The sequence below is a fragment of the Vitis riparia genome, chromosome 1 (assembly GCF_004353265.1).
Source record: "Vitis riparia cultivar Riparia Gloire de Montpellier isolate 1030 chromosome 1, EGFV_Vit.rip_1.0, whole genome shotgun sequence".
In the NCBI taxonomy this organism is placed as follows: Eukaryota; Viridiplantae; Streptophyta; class Magnoliopsida; order Vitales; family Vitaceae; genus Vitis; species Vitis riparia.
In genome coordinates, this window is record NC_048431.1 from 19065861 (window position 1) to 19083999 (window position 18139).

Sequence of the window (18139 nt, forward strand, 5' to 3'; positions counted from 1 at the left end):
CAACCACAAAATGCAAGCACTATGAGGGGCAGATTTAAGCCTTTTTTAGCACAATTTTTATTAAAGTTGAAGTCATCCCACTTCGGTTAGGAGATCAGGCAGGAGGAGGGGTGGGGGGTGGGTGGTGGTTTCCTTGTACTACAAAAGGAGCCCTCCACTTCCCCATTTCCTACATTATTCATCCCAAAAAAAGGTTTCCATCCTTTTGTAAGCTTTTATATTCTCTCATCATAATTGAGAGAGAAGTTGTAATTTTGTCTTCATAGGTGATATTTTTTTAGTTTTACCCCGTGAAGGCTTCCCTATAATTAGGAGGGTTTTACTATGTAAGTACTGTTGTCCATTGCTTTATTTTCCTTTCATTACTATATTTTCAAATTATTGCTGTAGGAATCAATTCATAACAGTGGTATCAAAGCCAAGTTTAGGACAACAAGTGGTTACTTGTGTGGTTAGTATATGTCTAGGAAAGTTATGTAAAAAAAGGCAATAAGAGCTTAAGGGAAGTGAGTTTTAAGCGAGACCATTGTGATCCTTTCATTTTCTTGGAGACTTTCTTGGTGTATTTAACACATAGACACTTATTACTATTCTTAGTTACTATTCACAGTAAAAAAACAAATGATAGTGAAATGTGAAATAGAAAAATTCAAAAGGAGTAATTTTGAGCTATGAAAAATGGAAATGAAAGCCATCTTAGGAAGGAAAATTTCCTAGAAGCAATTTCTAAAAGGCCACAAAATATTGAAGACAAAAAGTAGGAGCAAATGGATGGGGATATCGTTTCAAGCTTACATTAGTAGTAGAAGATAATATATTGTCAAGAATCTTAGAATTACAATTGACAAAAGAAATTTAGGATACTTTGACAAAAGTATATGAAGCTAAGTTGTTGCGCCACAAAATCTTCTTGAAAAAAAAAAAAAAAAACTCTACACTCTTTGGATGTCAAAATTTACTTCGATGATTGAACACATCATAGGATGGAAGTTTATTTTAAAATGCTTTAAGCTTTGTGTAGTAGACCAAAATTGACTTTTGTACCTCCCTATTTTCCATGATGTCTCGTTTGGTCTGATAAATTCTTAAATTGTTTTTGTTATTGTTTTAGCATAAATCATGCTGCTTGCTATGTTTTGATGAATGGAATTCAATAGCCATGGGATCACCATGTCGTTGCATCATTGCCAAGAAGGAAAACTATCATTTGTCAAAGAAGGTGGCTTGATGGAACTTATGACAAATCCAATCTTGTCCTTAGCACTCAAACTAATTCGCATAGCCCGACTCCATGTGTTGTAGTTGTCTCCTTCAAGCACCTTGAAGATGAGTACCATACTTGAGTGGTTTGAGTGGTGTAGAGAGTAAGGGTTTGAGGCTTCTACGGTAAACTTATACGATGTCAATCTTGTTCCGCCATTGCCTTGTCTCCCATGGTGGCAATTGTAACAAAAGATTAGGTTGTGCAAATGTTTGGAACATTTTAGAGTCACCAAGTTTGGTGCTATGATACCATCTAAAAGAAATCAAATATTTGAGAATTTTCTGTATAACTTACTTACAAAAGAGAGCATATATTTATATAGTATATTAGCTAGCCTATTCTAGGAAACTATGTATAGACGATTAATTACAATCAATAAAAAAATCAATAGCTTATATACGATCCTAAATTATCAAATTTCATTCCTACAATTATGCAAATCTTCATTCTTTTCCATAATGTAAACATAAATAATATTAAAAAGCATAAATTTTTTTTTAATTTACTTTCTATTTTCTTTTATATTTCTTTTATTTATTTTTTCATCCTTATTTTCTTTCTCCTATATTCATTATCCAAATAGTCATCACATTCAAATAATCTAACAGAACTATAAGATCCAAATACCTTGTTTTAGGTCAAGATCAAGTTATGTTAATTGATACAAACACCAAATATTTATTAAACTAAGATAGACTGACAAAAATTTCACCCTATTAAGTTCAATTTCCATCTCAACACATCTAAAAATCGCCAAACACTATTAGTGCATATCAGTTATTAGTTGAAATAGAACTTCAAGTAAGACATTTTTCATGCACATTCATGGCAAACTTAAATTTGAAGGTTAGCAGATTGAGATATCTCACTGATTGATTATCAATCATGATTAATTATAATTAATATTTTCAAATCGAATCGGGTTGATTGATCGACCCCCATTCCTCCTTTTGTTCGATTACATGTTTTAGACCGTTGGACAATTAAACTGGCGATTTTCACAAAACCAATCGAGTCTTTGATTTTATTTATGGGCTCTCCTTACTTCTGGTGTCGTGAAGCTGGCTGGCATTGGTCCAAGGAGGGGTGTCACCACGGGGTCAAGTTGCTGTTTGATTTATATTTGCTTTCAACTAATCTAATGTCATTCGATATTATCTACCTTCCTCAGCACTAATATATATCATTTATCATATCATAATGATATCATGGTTCAAGTGCAATGGCCCAGCCCACTGATCAATGAACCATGATCTAGTAAATACTTTTAGCTATTCAATAACTTTCTTAGTTTAATAACTGATTTAGTTATGAAAATATTGATTATGATATAAAGTGATACTTGACCCAATTTTGATAAATTTAAATATAGACTAAAAAGTGACAATTTCAACATTATTTCCAAAATTATCAATTGGAAGTTGTTTTTTTAAAAATAACCGTAGAATTGTCCTTTTAAATGATAATTTGGAAATTCAACTGAAGTTGTCTTTCAAAAGACATCTTCTACTCTAATTGGACTCTTCTCAATAAATTGAAAATATTTTTTTTAATTATCATATTTAAAAAATTAAATTAAATTAAATTTGCTCTATGTTTTTCAAAATCCCCCAAAAGGGCTAAAACAAGTGTTGTCACAAATTCAGAGCAAAAGGTTACTGATAAAGAGGATATTAGAGCCAAATCAAACCAAAAACATTTACTATAACAATATATACAATACTAAATGTTAATTTGTTTCATAATTAATGGATCATAGACAACCTTCACTACACTTGTATCAACAACTGAACCGGGAATAAATCAGAGAAAAGCCTTCTGAATTAAGTTGGAGAAACAAATGAGAGGAGCTCCTTGTCTCCTTGGAATTTACCCAAGTCTTCCTCCATCAAGTTAATCCATGCTTCTATTCCACCGTTAGTTCCACTACTGTCCATGACAACAATTAGATTCTTGAAAGGTAGGCTAGCTGATCCAACCCATATAGGCTTCCCCCATCCAAAATCAGCTTCATATAAAGGGAACCTACAGAAGCTGGTAAAGCGAAATGACTCATATCTCTCCGAAATGACTCTATCTCTCCTTTAGTGAATCTTTCAGCTCGCTCTTTCAAGAAATTCAAGTGCTCTATGACCTCTCGAAGTTTTTTTTATGTAATGTTCATCGATTTTTTCTATTGCTTCTCAGTTGGTTCACAAGGGCATGGCACTGCCCTTCGTTCATACCGTCCATGCTTGGTGTTGTTATCGCAAACCGGACAATATTCCCAAAGTAATTCTCCGTCAATGGAGGGTCCATCCTTATACTTAGGTTCACCGCATGCAGGATCGTGTAGACTCTTCTTGGGTCTGCCATCCCATGAGTGACAGCCACAAAGCGGCTCCATATGAGAGCCGATAAGGCTTCGATACGTGTAGGACGCCTTGGGAGATCTTCGGTTGTGCTTTGATCAGCGTACTTCTCTCTAAGTGCAGCTACACTAGAGGCACTAAATACAAATCTCTTTGTCAGAATCTTCTCCTTTGTCATACCAGTGCTTGGATTGAACCCAGATAAATTTATGGGAGGAACCCCATAAAGACCCTCTTAGGGATTAGGGTTTTTATAGCTTTTCCATAGAGTTATCTTCCACCTCCACAGAGAGGGAGCAAGAGAGTCATCACCTCTATCCTCTCTTCCTACCCACCGAAAGTGTGCCAAAGAAGTGGTTCAAGTTATTGGGCAGAAGACTTGGGTTAATGAGACTTCTTACAACTATAAATTTACTCTTCATCGAAAAGAATCAATTAAAGAACATTCAAATCACGGAATGCACATTCTATATCCTATTATCATATTAAAAATGTAATTTTTTCACTGTAAATAGGATTTAGAAAGCCCTAAAATAGTTTTGCATGCTTTTAACTTGATTTGGGCTTAGGAAATGGAATGATCTAGGGTTCCCTTATAAAATATGCTTAAATGAGAGAGTCAAAACTCGTGAAACATGAAGAAAGACAAGATGATGATGTCATGAGCTTGACAAATGAGGAATGACCATGATGAAGTAAGAAAGAAGGTACATAATCACGGGAAAGGAGGGATGAAGCAAAATTCAACAAATTCGCATAGTAATTTGAAACTTGCAATCTGGTACCAACATATATGTGCTCTGATTTTAAGATAAAATCTAAAGCACTTCCCGAGATTTATTTTTAGCAAACTATATATCGATTTGAAGCTGCAAAGTAAGGAGTCCAATGCTAAAATCAAACATAAATCAATGATTATAACAATACAATAATAACTGCTAATTTGTTTCATAATTAATTATGGACAACTTCTACCACACTTGCATCAACACTGATGGACAACTTCCGCCACACTTGCATAAACAACTGAACCTTGAATATATCAGAGAAAAGCCTTAAATTCCGTCTGAATTAAGTTGGAGAAACAAATGAGAGTAACTCCTCGTCTCCTTGGAATTTATCCATGTCTTCCTCCACCAAGTTAATCCATGCTTCTATTCCACCATTAGTTCCACTACTGTCGATGAAAATAACTAGATTCTTGAAAGGTAGGCTACCTGATCCAACCCATATAGGCTTCCCCCATCCAAAATCAGCTTCATATACAGGGAACCTACAAAAGCTGGTAAAGCGAAATGACTCTATCTCTCCTTTGGTGACTCTTTCAGCTCGCTCTTTCAAGAAATTCAAGTGCTTTGTGCCCTCTGGAAGTTTTTTTATGTAATCTCCATCGATTTTTCTATTGCTTCTCTCATTTGGTTCACAAGGGCATGGCGCTTCCCTTCTTTCATACCGTCGATGCATGGTCTTGTTATCGCAAACCAGATAATATTCCCAAAGTAATTCTCCGGCAATGGAGGGTCCATCCTTGTACGTAGGTTCACCGCATGCAGGATCGTGTAGATTTTTTTTGGGTCTGCCATCCCATGAGTGACAGCCATGAAGCGGCTCCATATGAGAGCCGATAAGGCTTCGATACGTGTAGGACGCCTTGGGAGATCTTCGGTTGTGCTTTGATCAGCGTACTTCTCTCTAAGTGCAGCTACACTAGAGGCACTAAATACAAATCTCTTTGTCAGAATCTTCTCCTTTGTCATACCAGTGCTTGGATTGAACCCGGATAAATTTATGGGAGGGAAGAGGTTGGCCAGTCCAAATTGTGGACAGACCATATGAGTATCCCGGCAAGCCACAGCCGCCCAACCGTTGACAAGCGTAATCACTGACGAAGCATCCGCGACCTTGTGGGAAATGCAAACACCAATTGCTATCCCACCGCACTTGAAGATATTGACTTGGATTGCCAGGACGATGTCGACTATATCGTCCAGTGCATAAGGAACGAATTTGCTTAGTTGCATGGGGTCCGGGTTGCATATGAACTCCGAAAGTTGGCACTTAACTTGGGCTTCAAAGTAGGGAACACCCTGGTCAGTGCAGTCGATGAAAAGATTGTCCTTGACTCGTCCGGCTAGTGGGTAGAATTGAACTAAGGTCATGGATAAGGTTTTCTTTAGCCAGATGAATCTTTCAATTGTATCAACTTTGACATCGCCATCCATTGGATAGAAAAGGATGATGGGTATAAAGATTGGACTGAGTACTTGATCAAGAAAGGAGAGTTGGAAATGGCGAAGGTGGGCAGGGGTCGGAGAAGATGGTTTTATGGTATCTGTGGAGATCACTTCAACCTCGATCTCTCCCATTGCCAATATTAAACACCAAACTGATCGGTACGCCCAACCCTGATTTGTGAATAGTCGTTCTGAATATTGTGATACTTGAGTGGATATTGGACCCTTCACAACCACATATGGTCCGATTGCAGATCTAAGCGCAGATGGTATGTCATGTTAGGTAGTCAAAATGAAAAAGACACTCCAACTGTGATGGGTGCGTAGATGTATAGAATTCCAATAGGCTAATTATATTCTTAAAACACAATACGAGTAGCCTATTTCGTAAAGCTAGAGGAAGCTACTTTTGATTTTCCAACAAATGCAAAGTTCTTTTGACTTTATGCCTTGTGAAAAATATCTTTGATTCCATTCAAAGTAATATGAAACACGCAAACGCGAACTTTAATTGAAGTATAAATTTTTTCCTTTACAATTAAATATAAAAAGGAAAAAAAAAAAAAAAACCGGAAATCTTTGTTATTTAGGCAATCTGGAAAGAAGCCTAAAAAGCTGTGTCCCAAAAGATTATTTAGGATCTAGATGAATTGTCCAAACCAAATTAATTAAGCAACCACCGGCAGCTTTTCATAGATGGTCTGGAGGTAACCTATCCTGATTGATGCATAACTACCTTCACCATCTGGATGTATACACTTGGAACTACTCCATGTTTAAGGCTTTTCCTAACTGGACCTCACATTGATTTATGGAGAAACTTTTCGTATGGATGTCAATTAAGACCTACCTGTAATATATTATTCTTTGAGCCACCTCAAGATCACAAAATCTTATACCAAAAATGCCAATGACAATGAGAGAAAGTACAAGAAGATGAATTTGCAGAAGCCTGCAGGTTAATGGCTATATTATATGGGAAATCTACTGTGCTTACAGCATTAATTTACATGTTTATTTAACAACAGGTGGAAATGAGAAATGAAAATGAATTTTTTGTTTCCATTCCTATTCATGATGAATAAGAATGAATTTGTAATTCCAATATGGAAATGAAGGAGAAAAAAAATAAAATATCCATTCATTCCTACGTACCGAAGACACCCTTAATTGATTCTTCAAATGTACTTTTTACTATGTGTTTGTTAAACAAACAGTCTGAATAATCAGTTTGACAAAGTAGATGGATTATTAGTTGTCATTCTTAATGAAATGTGAAGAAGAGTGAGAAAATCAGTGGAGAGACTACCCATGATCATTTTATGTATATGACAAGAAATGAGGAACATAGAAGTTTCATGGCTCAATAATAATATTTGTTTTTTTATCCTCTATAATATTCTTTATGGTTAATATAATAATTCTCTTCCATTTGTAAATGTAGGCAATGTTAGTCTATTCATGTTAAAATTCAATAAACCATTGTGTGTGAGTTGATTTTAATTATTTTATTTTTTAGTTTTGCACTAACCAAGAGCATTTAAGCTTTTACTATCATAACAAGTGGTATTAGACTTCTTTTTTTTCCAACACACAATTTATCATAGAGACTAGGTCAAGATTTGTAAAAGATTCAAGGAGAATGGAATACACGAGAATTGCAAAGAAATTTTGACTAGAAGTGGAGTTAGTCATTCTCTCAATGTAATGCGATTAGTGGAGCATGAACTTTGTCACTTGGAGTGTGGTTTATTCCATACTTTTATTGGATTTTGAAAGGTGAATCCTATGAAGTGTTTGAACTCATGGCACATAAGAGGACCGTGGCGTATGGGGTGAATATGGTGCACAGGGGATTGTATAGCGCATGAAGAAGTTGTGGCATGAAATAAGAAACAGGTTAAGACAAGTTTTGAGGTCGAGTATAGTTGAATCTTTGTGATATATTAGAAGAGTCATGTGTACCCGTGATTGCATATGGGTATGTGAGGTGAACAATAAGGACATGTATGACAAAGAGATGAAAGATTCACTCCATGGAATTTGATTTAAGGTGGAAATTATTATAAAGTATCTCAAATTCCTATTTTGTAAATATTCCTTTTGGTAAAATATACTATATAGAGTATTTTAGATGTTAGTATTCTCTTATAAAATGGAAATGTGCATGTGAAACTTAAAGGTCCTTGGTGGAGCATGGCTTGCACTTTAAGGTACAAATACACGGAGCATGAAATATGGGATGTTTAAGGATCCAATAATTACATATATTTTCTTTTATCCTCCATAATATTAAAAATAGATTTTAAGATATCAAAATCCTATTTGATACATGATGCATTTTGACATCGATAAGAAGAAGAACTCATTGGTGATTTAGAGAGCTACATTATCCCTATCGAATACCAATTTGATAGCTGGTGATGAAGATCTCTTATATCGATTGCTATCAAATCCCATTTTGATATATTTAAAAACTTATTGGAAGGGATAGCAAACTCATTTGATATACGAAATTCAATTTGATAGACAAAGATATAATAATCATGGTATCGCATGCTATCAAGCTTTATCGAATTGGCTATTTCGATATTATATGTTGAAGGAAAGACCAATCTCTATATTAACTAGTATTAAATTGGAGTTACCAATACTAAATCGTGGCGAGGATTGTAATAAGCAGTAGTTAGAATTGCTTGTAAGTACTTCAGATTTTCCTAGGATTTGTTTAGATGAGCTGACAAGTTGTGATTTGGTCTTGCCACCTATAAATCTATTGGATACTATATCAAAAATATAATGAATATAAGGCTAGTTGTGATTTCACACCTGATTCTATAATAATATATTGGATACTTTATACATAATTGATCCATTGTTTTTCATTAAATCATATTTGTCTAAATTCAGTAGTAATCTAGGAATGAATATGAGTTCATTTGAATGAAAATCAGAATTCTAAGAAGTGATCAAATGCATGAAAACGGGCAATCCAACTCTATTCAGTCCATATATATGTACATTGATTGGTTTTTCTAGATATTGTTCATTATTTCTCTGTATAAATTTATTAATTGATTAGTTGTTAAACTAATTTCCTTCAAACTTTTATCCAAAGCTAAAAAACCATTTCAAAAAGAGTACTAATTATCAAGAATCTTTGGATCACTCCATTCTCGACACTAGATCGCTTAGGGTGCATTCTACTAGTCCTAGGGCTCTCGCGATCTAATCACAATGGAAAATCATGACAACAAAAGCCATAAATAATATAAATCTAGAGAGAATTGAGATTATAATTAAGATTTGGATGTTTACAAATTACACTTTGATAGTGAAAAGAAGTGTTAAAGGCAAGATGGTCATCATAGATCTTCTTTCCTAAATCTTAGTACAAGAAGGGTGGAATCTTATGTAGGGTTGATAGCTAGAGCTCTCTTGTCTTTGGAGTAAATAGGAAGACTGAACTAAAGCCTTAATCCCTAAGGGGTTTAATATAGGTTTAAAATTGGCTTAAGTGACTTGAGTCTATACTAGCTTAAGTCACTTAATCTAGCTCAATAAGGGGATTAAGCCTTATTGAACTTTAATTAATCAATTAGCCTAGTCTAAGGAGACCGTTCATAAGCTCTTGTGCAACCTTGCATTTTTACCATAATGCCTTTATGTATACATGTGAATAGAAAACTCAGTTAATTTTAATAAACCATGCTATCAAGGAATTATACAAGTTCAAGTAGGGACCACTAAGATGGATGATATTTTTTTGAGTCTCAATGGCTCTTGTTCAAGCTCTTAATGTATGGTGGCACAATTTTGAGGGTATTTTGGGTTTCTAATTCATATATGTGTTTAAATGCATTTTGGTAAAAATGAAAGGCTATACTAGATCATATGAATGCCTTTTTTGGACTAAGTTAATTAATTAGTTAGAGCTTAATTAATTAGGACCCAAGTGGGCTAGATTATGTGATCTAGACCTAATTTGCCTTTTAGGTGCTCCAATAATTGGGACATAATTTCTCCCTTTTATGTTATATATCAAGAGAATATCTAGCAATTACATTGTTGCGGTAGAGCCTTCCCATTGGATTAAGCAATGTATCAAAAGAAATGGACTTTGAGAAGTGATCGAGACTTGTTCCATAGCATCTCTAGAGGATGATATATTAGTAGCAGGTTTTACCATATATTAGCAGAATAACATGCTATAAAGAAAGTACTAGATACTTTCTTGCCACACCTCCTATAATGCCTCGATTTCCTCCCTATAATATGCTCTATCTTATCCTCAAATCGTAATCCCTTAACTTTCCTTTATAATCTGTTCTATTGTATTAAGTTTTGGCCATACATAGAGACATTTTGTTAAAGTAAGGGGAAAACACATAAACAACTATATAAAGAAAAATATTGTCTTCTCTTACTCTTATTCAACTATTAAACAACCTCTTATTTATAAATACTAACACCTAAAAAAATTGAAACTCCTAACTAATTTTTTTTAAAAAAAGAAAAGAAATTAAGAGCATGTTTGGCTATGTGATTGAAAAACAATTTTCTATTTTTAAAAACAAAAAAACTGTTTTTAAAAATTTCTAACACTATTTAACCGTTGTTCTTTAGAAACAATTTTTAGAGAACAAGTAGGAGTTGCTTTCATTAGTTTTTTAAAAATAAAAAGAAAACATAGGCTTGTTTGACCATATTTTTTAAAATTATTTTTAAGTTAAAGAATAAAAAGTAGTTTTTAAAAACAAGTTTAAGAAAACATTGAAAAATTACCCTAAATTAACCACTCAAACTAAAAATATTACTATTGATTTTTTAAGAACCAAATCACATCCTAATTTTTGGAAATTAACTTCCAAAAATTAAGTTTATTTTCTTATGTGTCCCTTTAGATTTGATTTGTTACTTTAAATAGCATTCTTAGCTTTTTAAAACATTCAAACTTGTGACATTTGTAAAAATATCATTGATTTGATTATGAGAGTTTGCAAATTTCATTTGCCCTTCCTTTTTTTTTTTTTTTTTTTATGATCTCTCTCTCTCTCTCTCTGATATAGATATCTTGTATTAATGTGCTTGCTTTAATCACAGAATACTAGATTTTTTTATAATGCTCACTTATTTGTTGTCCACATAGTTCTCTGTATTTTTTTTTTCTAGTGGTAAACCTTTAACATATTTTTGAGTCAAATTACATAACAAATGCACAATGTTGCTTAAAAAATTTTGACTTCATAAGTTGAAAATGTTACAATAGGTTACTTTTTTGAAGTGCAAATGAATGTGATATCTCTCAATAAAAAACAAAAAGTTGGCGATGCTCTTTCAATCATCAAAGTCTCTAGTATCCTAAGCATTGGTACAAAGGCAACAAGCTTAAAATTATTTGGAAGTGAATAATATAAGCAATAATAAGGTGTATCTTCAATGCATAGGAATTCTTTTTGTGATCTTTATGTGAGTCATCATCAGTACTGCTTCGTTATAATGACTAACAAGTCTAACTCCAAAAGGAATAGCCAACCTTGCATAAGTCAAGTAGCATAGGCTTCCAACTAAAATCTTATATTGTATTGATTCCTTCTTTATATCTTAACAATTTAACTTCATATTCTATTGGTGTACATATATTCATGTTAAACTTCTTGACAATTAATTTCTTTTGCATAACCTTAATTCTTGAGAAATAAAAATGCCCTTTTAGGTTTTATTCACTTCTATGCCAAGGTGGTATGACATGCAACCCATGTTAGTCATCTCACATTCTTAAGGGATTACTTCTTTGAACTATTGAAACATGAATGAATTATAAATTGTAGTGAAGAATAAATGAATCAACATACACAAAAATGTTATGTATTACATTTTTCATTTCTATATGTAGAGAGGATGCTCATAAGGACATTAATAAAATTATTCTTTTAAAAATATATGTCAATTCTACTATTTCATGCACTTGGGCCTTTTTCTCATGTCTTTTTACCACATAGCATGGGTTGTTCCACATACACTTCTCCTTTAAGATGCTCATTCAAAAAAAGTAAATTTTACATCTATTTGAAAAAAGTCTTTAAACATATTATTAATCTTATAGTTTTGAATTTCCCTTCATTATCTCTACTTCCCCTGTTTTCAAAAAATTCTCAATTTCATCCAATAGAAAAGCTTTACAACTTCACCATCCTAGCCTTATCTTTATACTCTTCCACATCCCTCTTCACTAACTTAAGCCCGTTTTATTCTCTCTTGGGTTCGATACTCAAAATTCAGGTTACTACAAATTTATACTCTAGATTTGGAGATAGACAAAGGATTATCAAACACAAAATGCAAGCACTATGAGGGACAAATTTAAGCCTTTTCTTAGCACAAATTTTATTAAAGTTGAAGTCATCCCACATTGGTTAGGAGACCAGGTAGGAGAAGGGGAGAGGGGGGTGGTTTCCTTGTACTACAAAAGGAGGCCTCCACTTCCCCACTTCCAACATTATTCATCACAAAAAAAGGTTTTCATCCTTTTGTAAGCTTTTATATTCTCTCATCATAATTGAGAGAGAGACTGTAATTTTGTCTTTATAGGGATATTTTTCAGTCTAACCTTGTGAAGGTTTCCCTATAATTAGGAGGGTTTTACCATGTAAGTAGTTTTGTCCATTGCTTTATTTTCCTTTTATTACTATATTTTCAAATTATCGCTATAGGAATCAATTCATAACAGTGGTATCAAAGCCAAGTTTGGAACAATAAGTGGCTTACTTGTGTGGTTAGTATATGTCTAGGAAAGTTCTGTCAAAAAGGCAATAAGAGCTTAATGAAAGTGAGTTTTAAGTGAGATCATTGCGATCCTTCCACTTTCTTGGGAGGGCTGCATAACCATCTTCGTAACCATCTTTGTAAACGAGGGCTGCGATGGCGCAACAATCAGTTGAAGAAATTTCTGCTCAGTTTGTCACTTCTTTCTTCCCATCTATCGCTTCATTAATTAGGCCTGAAAGTGAGGTCAATGAAAATTGTCACAAAGAGGTTTGTATTGGACGCAACAAAATTAGATGCACTCAAGGCCTTAGGTACCAGCTAAGGAGTACAAAATCCAACACGGGTGGAAGTTTCAACTGCACTACTCTATAAATGTGCTGCTGCTGCATCTGAAGTAAGCTCAGGTTCTCCAATGTCCTCAGTTTTGATCCAACTGGTGAACCTGCGTGGAATACTAGCCCATCATTTCCACCAAATTCTTTTGGAAACTTGTACTTCTTTTCAATATCTGGAATTCAGGAAAATGACTTTGAGTTCCATGGCTTGGTGGGTCAGTTGAAGAAAGGGATTGCAAACCTTCGCAGTCATTATGGGAAAAAGTTTACAAACGATGAATTGCCATCCTATTAATGTTTTTAAGGGAAGGATCCCAATGTTTTTCTGATAGTAACAATCCTATTAATGTATATTTATGTAGCAGCTGGTGCAGGTTCCCATTATACCAAATGGACTTCGGCTGGGGAAAACCCGTATGGATTACCTAATTAGGCAGCATGTCCAATAGTAGAATCATTTGGATGGATACCAGAGAAGGGGATGGAATAGAAGCATTGATGACTCTGGAGAAACAAGACATGGCTATATTTGAACATGATGAGGAGCTCCTTCAATTTGCCTCTTTGAATCCGAGTATTTTAGACACCAACTGAGAGTCTATGGAAGGAAAACACCTGTCAGTTCTTTTTCTCATCGTCCAAGCTTCATGGCTTTGATTCTAACTTTAGGTGTTTCCCGCTTACCGTGTGGAGGCATGCATATCTATTCATTTGCATGTACGTTTGAAGTATTTTTCTCTATGTGTTTTATTTGGTTCTAATAAATATTTATTCTGTTCTAATTGACACAAGCATTTAATTGATTCAACCACATTTTTCCAAATACATCTTTATATGAAGGATGTTAACCAGCCAGTTCACAAGGGTCAGTGCTAAGCAGTTTTGAAAAAAACAAAACATAAAAAAAAAAAATTTAATAAAAAAAACTCTCAAATCTTGTTTTAAAGGAATTTAAAAAAAATTAAAATAATCTATGGTTCACGTTTAAGATTATGCCACATTAGCATGATGATGTGGTACAATGAAGGTATCAGATACTTTTGTACTGGAAGATGTATATAATTGTGTGGATAGGCGATGGTTATATGATCAACTACAAGTTGATCATCAACTACAACTTGTTTAACTACAAGTTAATTTAATTTATCAAAAGATTGTCAGGAAATGAGCTATCTCATATATTGTTTTAAGAAAAGTTAATAAACTACTTTATTCTTGAATTTTCTAAACAAAACTTACTAAAAAATATTTTATCCCAAATTTATTTTCAAAACTTTCTTATTGACAACTATCTCATATATAAATTATTTTATTATATAGAGAAATTCTTATTTTATTTTTTTTTAGAGAAAAATTCGTTTGATTATTAAATATCAAAGAATTCTATTTTTATGTCTATTATATATATATATATATATAAATTCTCTTATTTTTATATAAGAAATTTCCATTTATGCCTAAAATACTTTTAGAAAAATCATTGTCAACAAAATTTTATTTTTAAAATTATTTTCAACATTCTTACTTAAAAAAATTATCACCGGATTATTTTCAAACAAGATAGTCCAAAAAAAATTAACTATTTATAACCCAATTTAAACTCAAAAATTATCCCCAATATTATTTTATATTCCTAAATTATTTTCAAACAAAATAAAAATTATTAATATTTTGGTTCATTTTTAAATGCTTTCACAAAAATATATTTTAACCACAAATTATTTTAATTTATCAAAATATTTTTGGGAAATGAGCTATTTTCCATTTATTACTATCATATTTTTCAAAACATATTTTCAGGCATTTCATTCACATTTTAAAATTTCAAATACTAAAATTATTGTTTTTACAAAACAACAAAGCATGTAAATTTCAACCACTAAAATTATTGTTTTTATAGAATAAACAAAGCAACATACACTTCTCTCCCATTTACTAATTCAACTATTACAATCACTCCAATATTTTTTTCACCTACCAATAATTCATTACATTTAGGTGACTCTAAAAAAGAAATCATATCCATAATACCCTTTATCACTTTATGATACCCAATATTCTATTCCATTTAGGTGACTCTCAATACAAAGAAAGTGGGAATGTTTTCTTAGGTTAACTGAAGAAAACCCTAAATAGCTTAAATGCTTTTGGATTAATTGAGCATCATCTTGTAGTAGATGTCAATCTCTGTTGTTAGATTTCACCAAAAAACTCCTAGCACGGTGGAAAAAAATATCAAATATAGTCAAGTCTTCAATAAAATATTTTCACATGTAAAAAATTACAACCAATACACTATATAGTCAAGTCTTCAATAAAATATTATTACATGTGAAAAATTACTACCAACTAGTGTATCTCTCATTCTCAATTAGACAAAAATTTTAAAAATCATTCATTTTTCTTATTTTCATTTGTTTTGGGGCTTATTAGCAATGAAACGAAAAATATGTTAGAATGTTAGACCTACTTTTTACTTCCATGGAACTCGATAAAAAACATCATGTACAAAACTCACATCATAGATATACTAAATCAAGAGATATAAAACAATTATACTAACAAAGATTCTTGCATTAATAAAAAAAAAAAAAAAATGAAGATGATAGATAAGGGATTTTGACTTACCCAAGATTTTACGAAGCAAAGAATATCAATTATGGGTGTGCCGACCATGGGTGTAAGAAGAAAAAGAAGAAAACGATGGTTAGGATTAAGCAATAAGATCTTTTATATTAGTTAATGTATATATGGAAACAATGGACTTTTCATAAACTGTTTCTACTCACTATTTTAAAAAAGGGCCCATTGAGTTATAAAATTTAAAATTTTTTATTTCATATGGTGTCACTTCTTGAAATTAGCATTATCTAACTACCTTAATTGAACATTTTTTTTATATGATGTGTCACCTTTATAAATTTTAAGCTCAATGGTGTCATTATTTTAACTACGACACCATAAATAGTGACATCATAAATTATTTTTGTAGTAGTGTTGGGCATATCTTTTTTCACAAACTAGGGGACTTTAATTTGCCTTATCATATGAACAAGTTGCTCGTATAAGTTTTTACTTTTATATACATGATTGCGTTATTATTTATTTGTGAATTCATGCTTGTATCATTTGTATGTGCATAACTTGGGTGCATTAGGAGTTACATAGAAGATTCTAGTTATGAATTTCTTGCAAGATGATAAGTTGTTTACAACTAGTTAATGGAATTGTTAGACCAAAGTTTGGTTAATCTTGGTTTTAAAGATGATAAAATTGGATCTAATGGTTATATTTAAGTGTGACAAACAAGAAGATCTCCTTAGAGCCATCAAAGAACAAGATATTTGGAACAAAAGAGAAAAATCAAAATGATTTCAACAAAAGGTTTATCAAGTTTATTATTAGGATATTTTATGTAAGATGATGGGTGTATTAAGTTAGGATTGCATATTTTTATTAAAGCATCAAAACTTCATCCATAAGTTTTTAATTGGTTTTATACTTTTATAGTTTACATGAAAATCATTTTAAGGATGGAAAGATCTACCTAGCCTATGAGACTACCTTGAACCTCAAAATATCAGTTAATATTTTGTTAGAAGGTAGTATACATTTATATGAGTTAGTTAAAAAAATGTCTTAGCCCCAAAACATGTATTAACTTTTAAAAACATTAGTTAGAGTAGATGTGGATGACCAGGTGGTCATCCAGTTGATATGCGGATGTCTAGGTGGTTGTCTACTTGCTTTGTTTTAGGACATAATGCTACCAAAAGTAAAGTGGATGTCCACCTGGATGACCAGTACTTATCCTAAGAAGTGATTTTTATCTATTAGAAGCCATGTGGACATCCACTTGGACTACCACTTGGCAATATGGATGACTGCCTAGACATCCATATCTATCTTTTGGCCTTTAATAACTTTTTACAACCCATTAAATATTCCAATGACTAGTATATTAATGACAATGCAGACATTTGTTTCTAGTAGGCTTATTTCTAATGACTAGTTTGACATTTTAACTCTTGTATAAAGGCTATATACTTCATTTATAAAAATAAAAAATAAAAAAAATATTTCCAAACTATTATTCAATCATCTTCAAGTCTTAAGAAAATATTTTGAGTACATTAGGCTTAAACTTGCATTCCATTCTTAATGCACTTAATCAATCCTACTTTTCTTTGTATCCTTGAAGAAAAAAATTTGTAAACTAGGAATTTGTATTAAAAATGATATTTATTGTAAACTCTGTGAGGTGAGCTTAAGTGTGAGATATCACTTACAGAAAAAAAAAAATTCTAAATATGAGGTATCACTTAAGGATTCTCAAGTGTAGGATATTATTTTAGGGATTGTTCAAAAGTATCACTTGTGGAAGGTCCATTAGAACCGAGAATCCAAGTGTAAAGAGTTTAAAAGCTTTAGCTTTAAAATTTTGGATTAGTGGAACTCTTATCTCGGTTAGATCTTGAGGAGAGTGGATGTGGGTTAGGTTGTGCTAAACCACTATAAAATCTTGAGATTGCATTTCTTTTTTCCTTACTATCTTTGTTTATATGTAATATTTTTTTTTTATTCTTTTTATTAAATCATTACTTATTGATTGGAGACAAAAGATGTGTTTCAATGATACATATATGATATGATTTATGTAATGTAAAAAACTCAAATCATCCAACTTAACTTAAATTGATGCTAAGACTCTAGTTAAGGTTCTAACTCTATTTTGAGCCTAATTCTAGGTTTAAGAGATGAAAAGAGTGCTAAGTGTAAAAGTTATTATCAACCAAGGAGGTAGAAGAGATTTTGTTCGTATAGAACCCTTAAAAGCATGACATGATGCAATAAGCTTTAGGATTTTATTATTTATTAATAAAGTTCTAGTTCACTTTTATCTATCCTATTTCCATCCATTTTACCTTGTAAGTATTTTGGCTTACATCTTTTTCCATTGCACATGACTTGAATGCATTAGGAGTTGCATGAAATATCTAAGTCATAGGTTCACTGTAAATAGATAACTTGTTCATAGATGGTTCATAGACTTAGATAACCTATTAAAGGTTGTAGTACACTACCTTATAGGGATGAATGGTCTTGGCTATCAAGATGAGTTAATTTCCCATGGTGAGTGCACTAATATGTATGGTTACACATTGGACAGTACCTACGATGAGTCAT

At 32.4% G+C, this 18139-nt stretch overlaps 2 protein-coding genes across 2 annotated transcripts; both read right to left on the minus strand.

Moving 5' to 3' along the window:
* Window positions 1–3087: 3087 nt before the first annotated feature.
* On the minus strand, window positions 3088–3793 carry LOC117920756 ((13S,14R)-1,13-dihydroxy-N-methylcanadine 13-O-acetyltransferase AT1-like). The gene is made up of 2 exons (XM_034838372.1): window positions 3490–3793; window positions 3088–3272 (listed from the first exon to the last, which is right to left on the minus strand). The coding sequence occupies exons 1-2, from the start codon at window positions 3791–3793 to the stop codon at window positions 3088–3090; spliced, it is 489 nt and encodes a 162-aa protein (XP_034694263.1).
* Window positions 3794–4991: 1198 nt separating this feature from the next.
* On the minus strand, window positions 4992–5981 carry LOC117920767 (stemmadenine O-acetyltransferase-like). The gene has a single exon (XM_034838383.1). It carries the CDS (start codon window positions 5979–5981, stop codon window positions 4992–4994), a length of 990 nt encoding a protein of 329 aa, XP_034694274.1.
* Between the last annotated feature and the right edge of the window lie 12158 nt (window positions 5982–18139).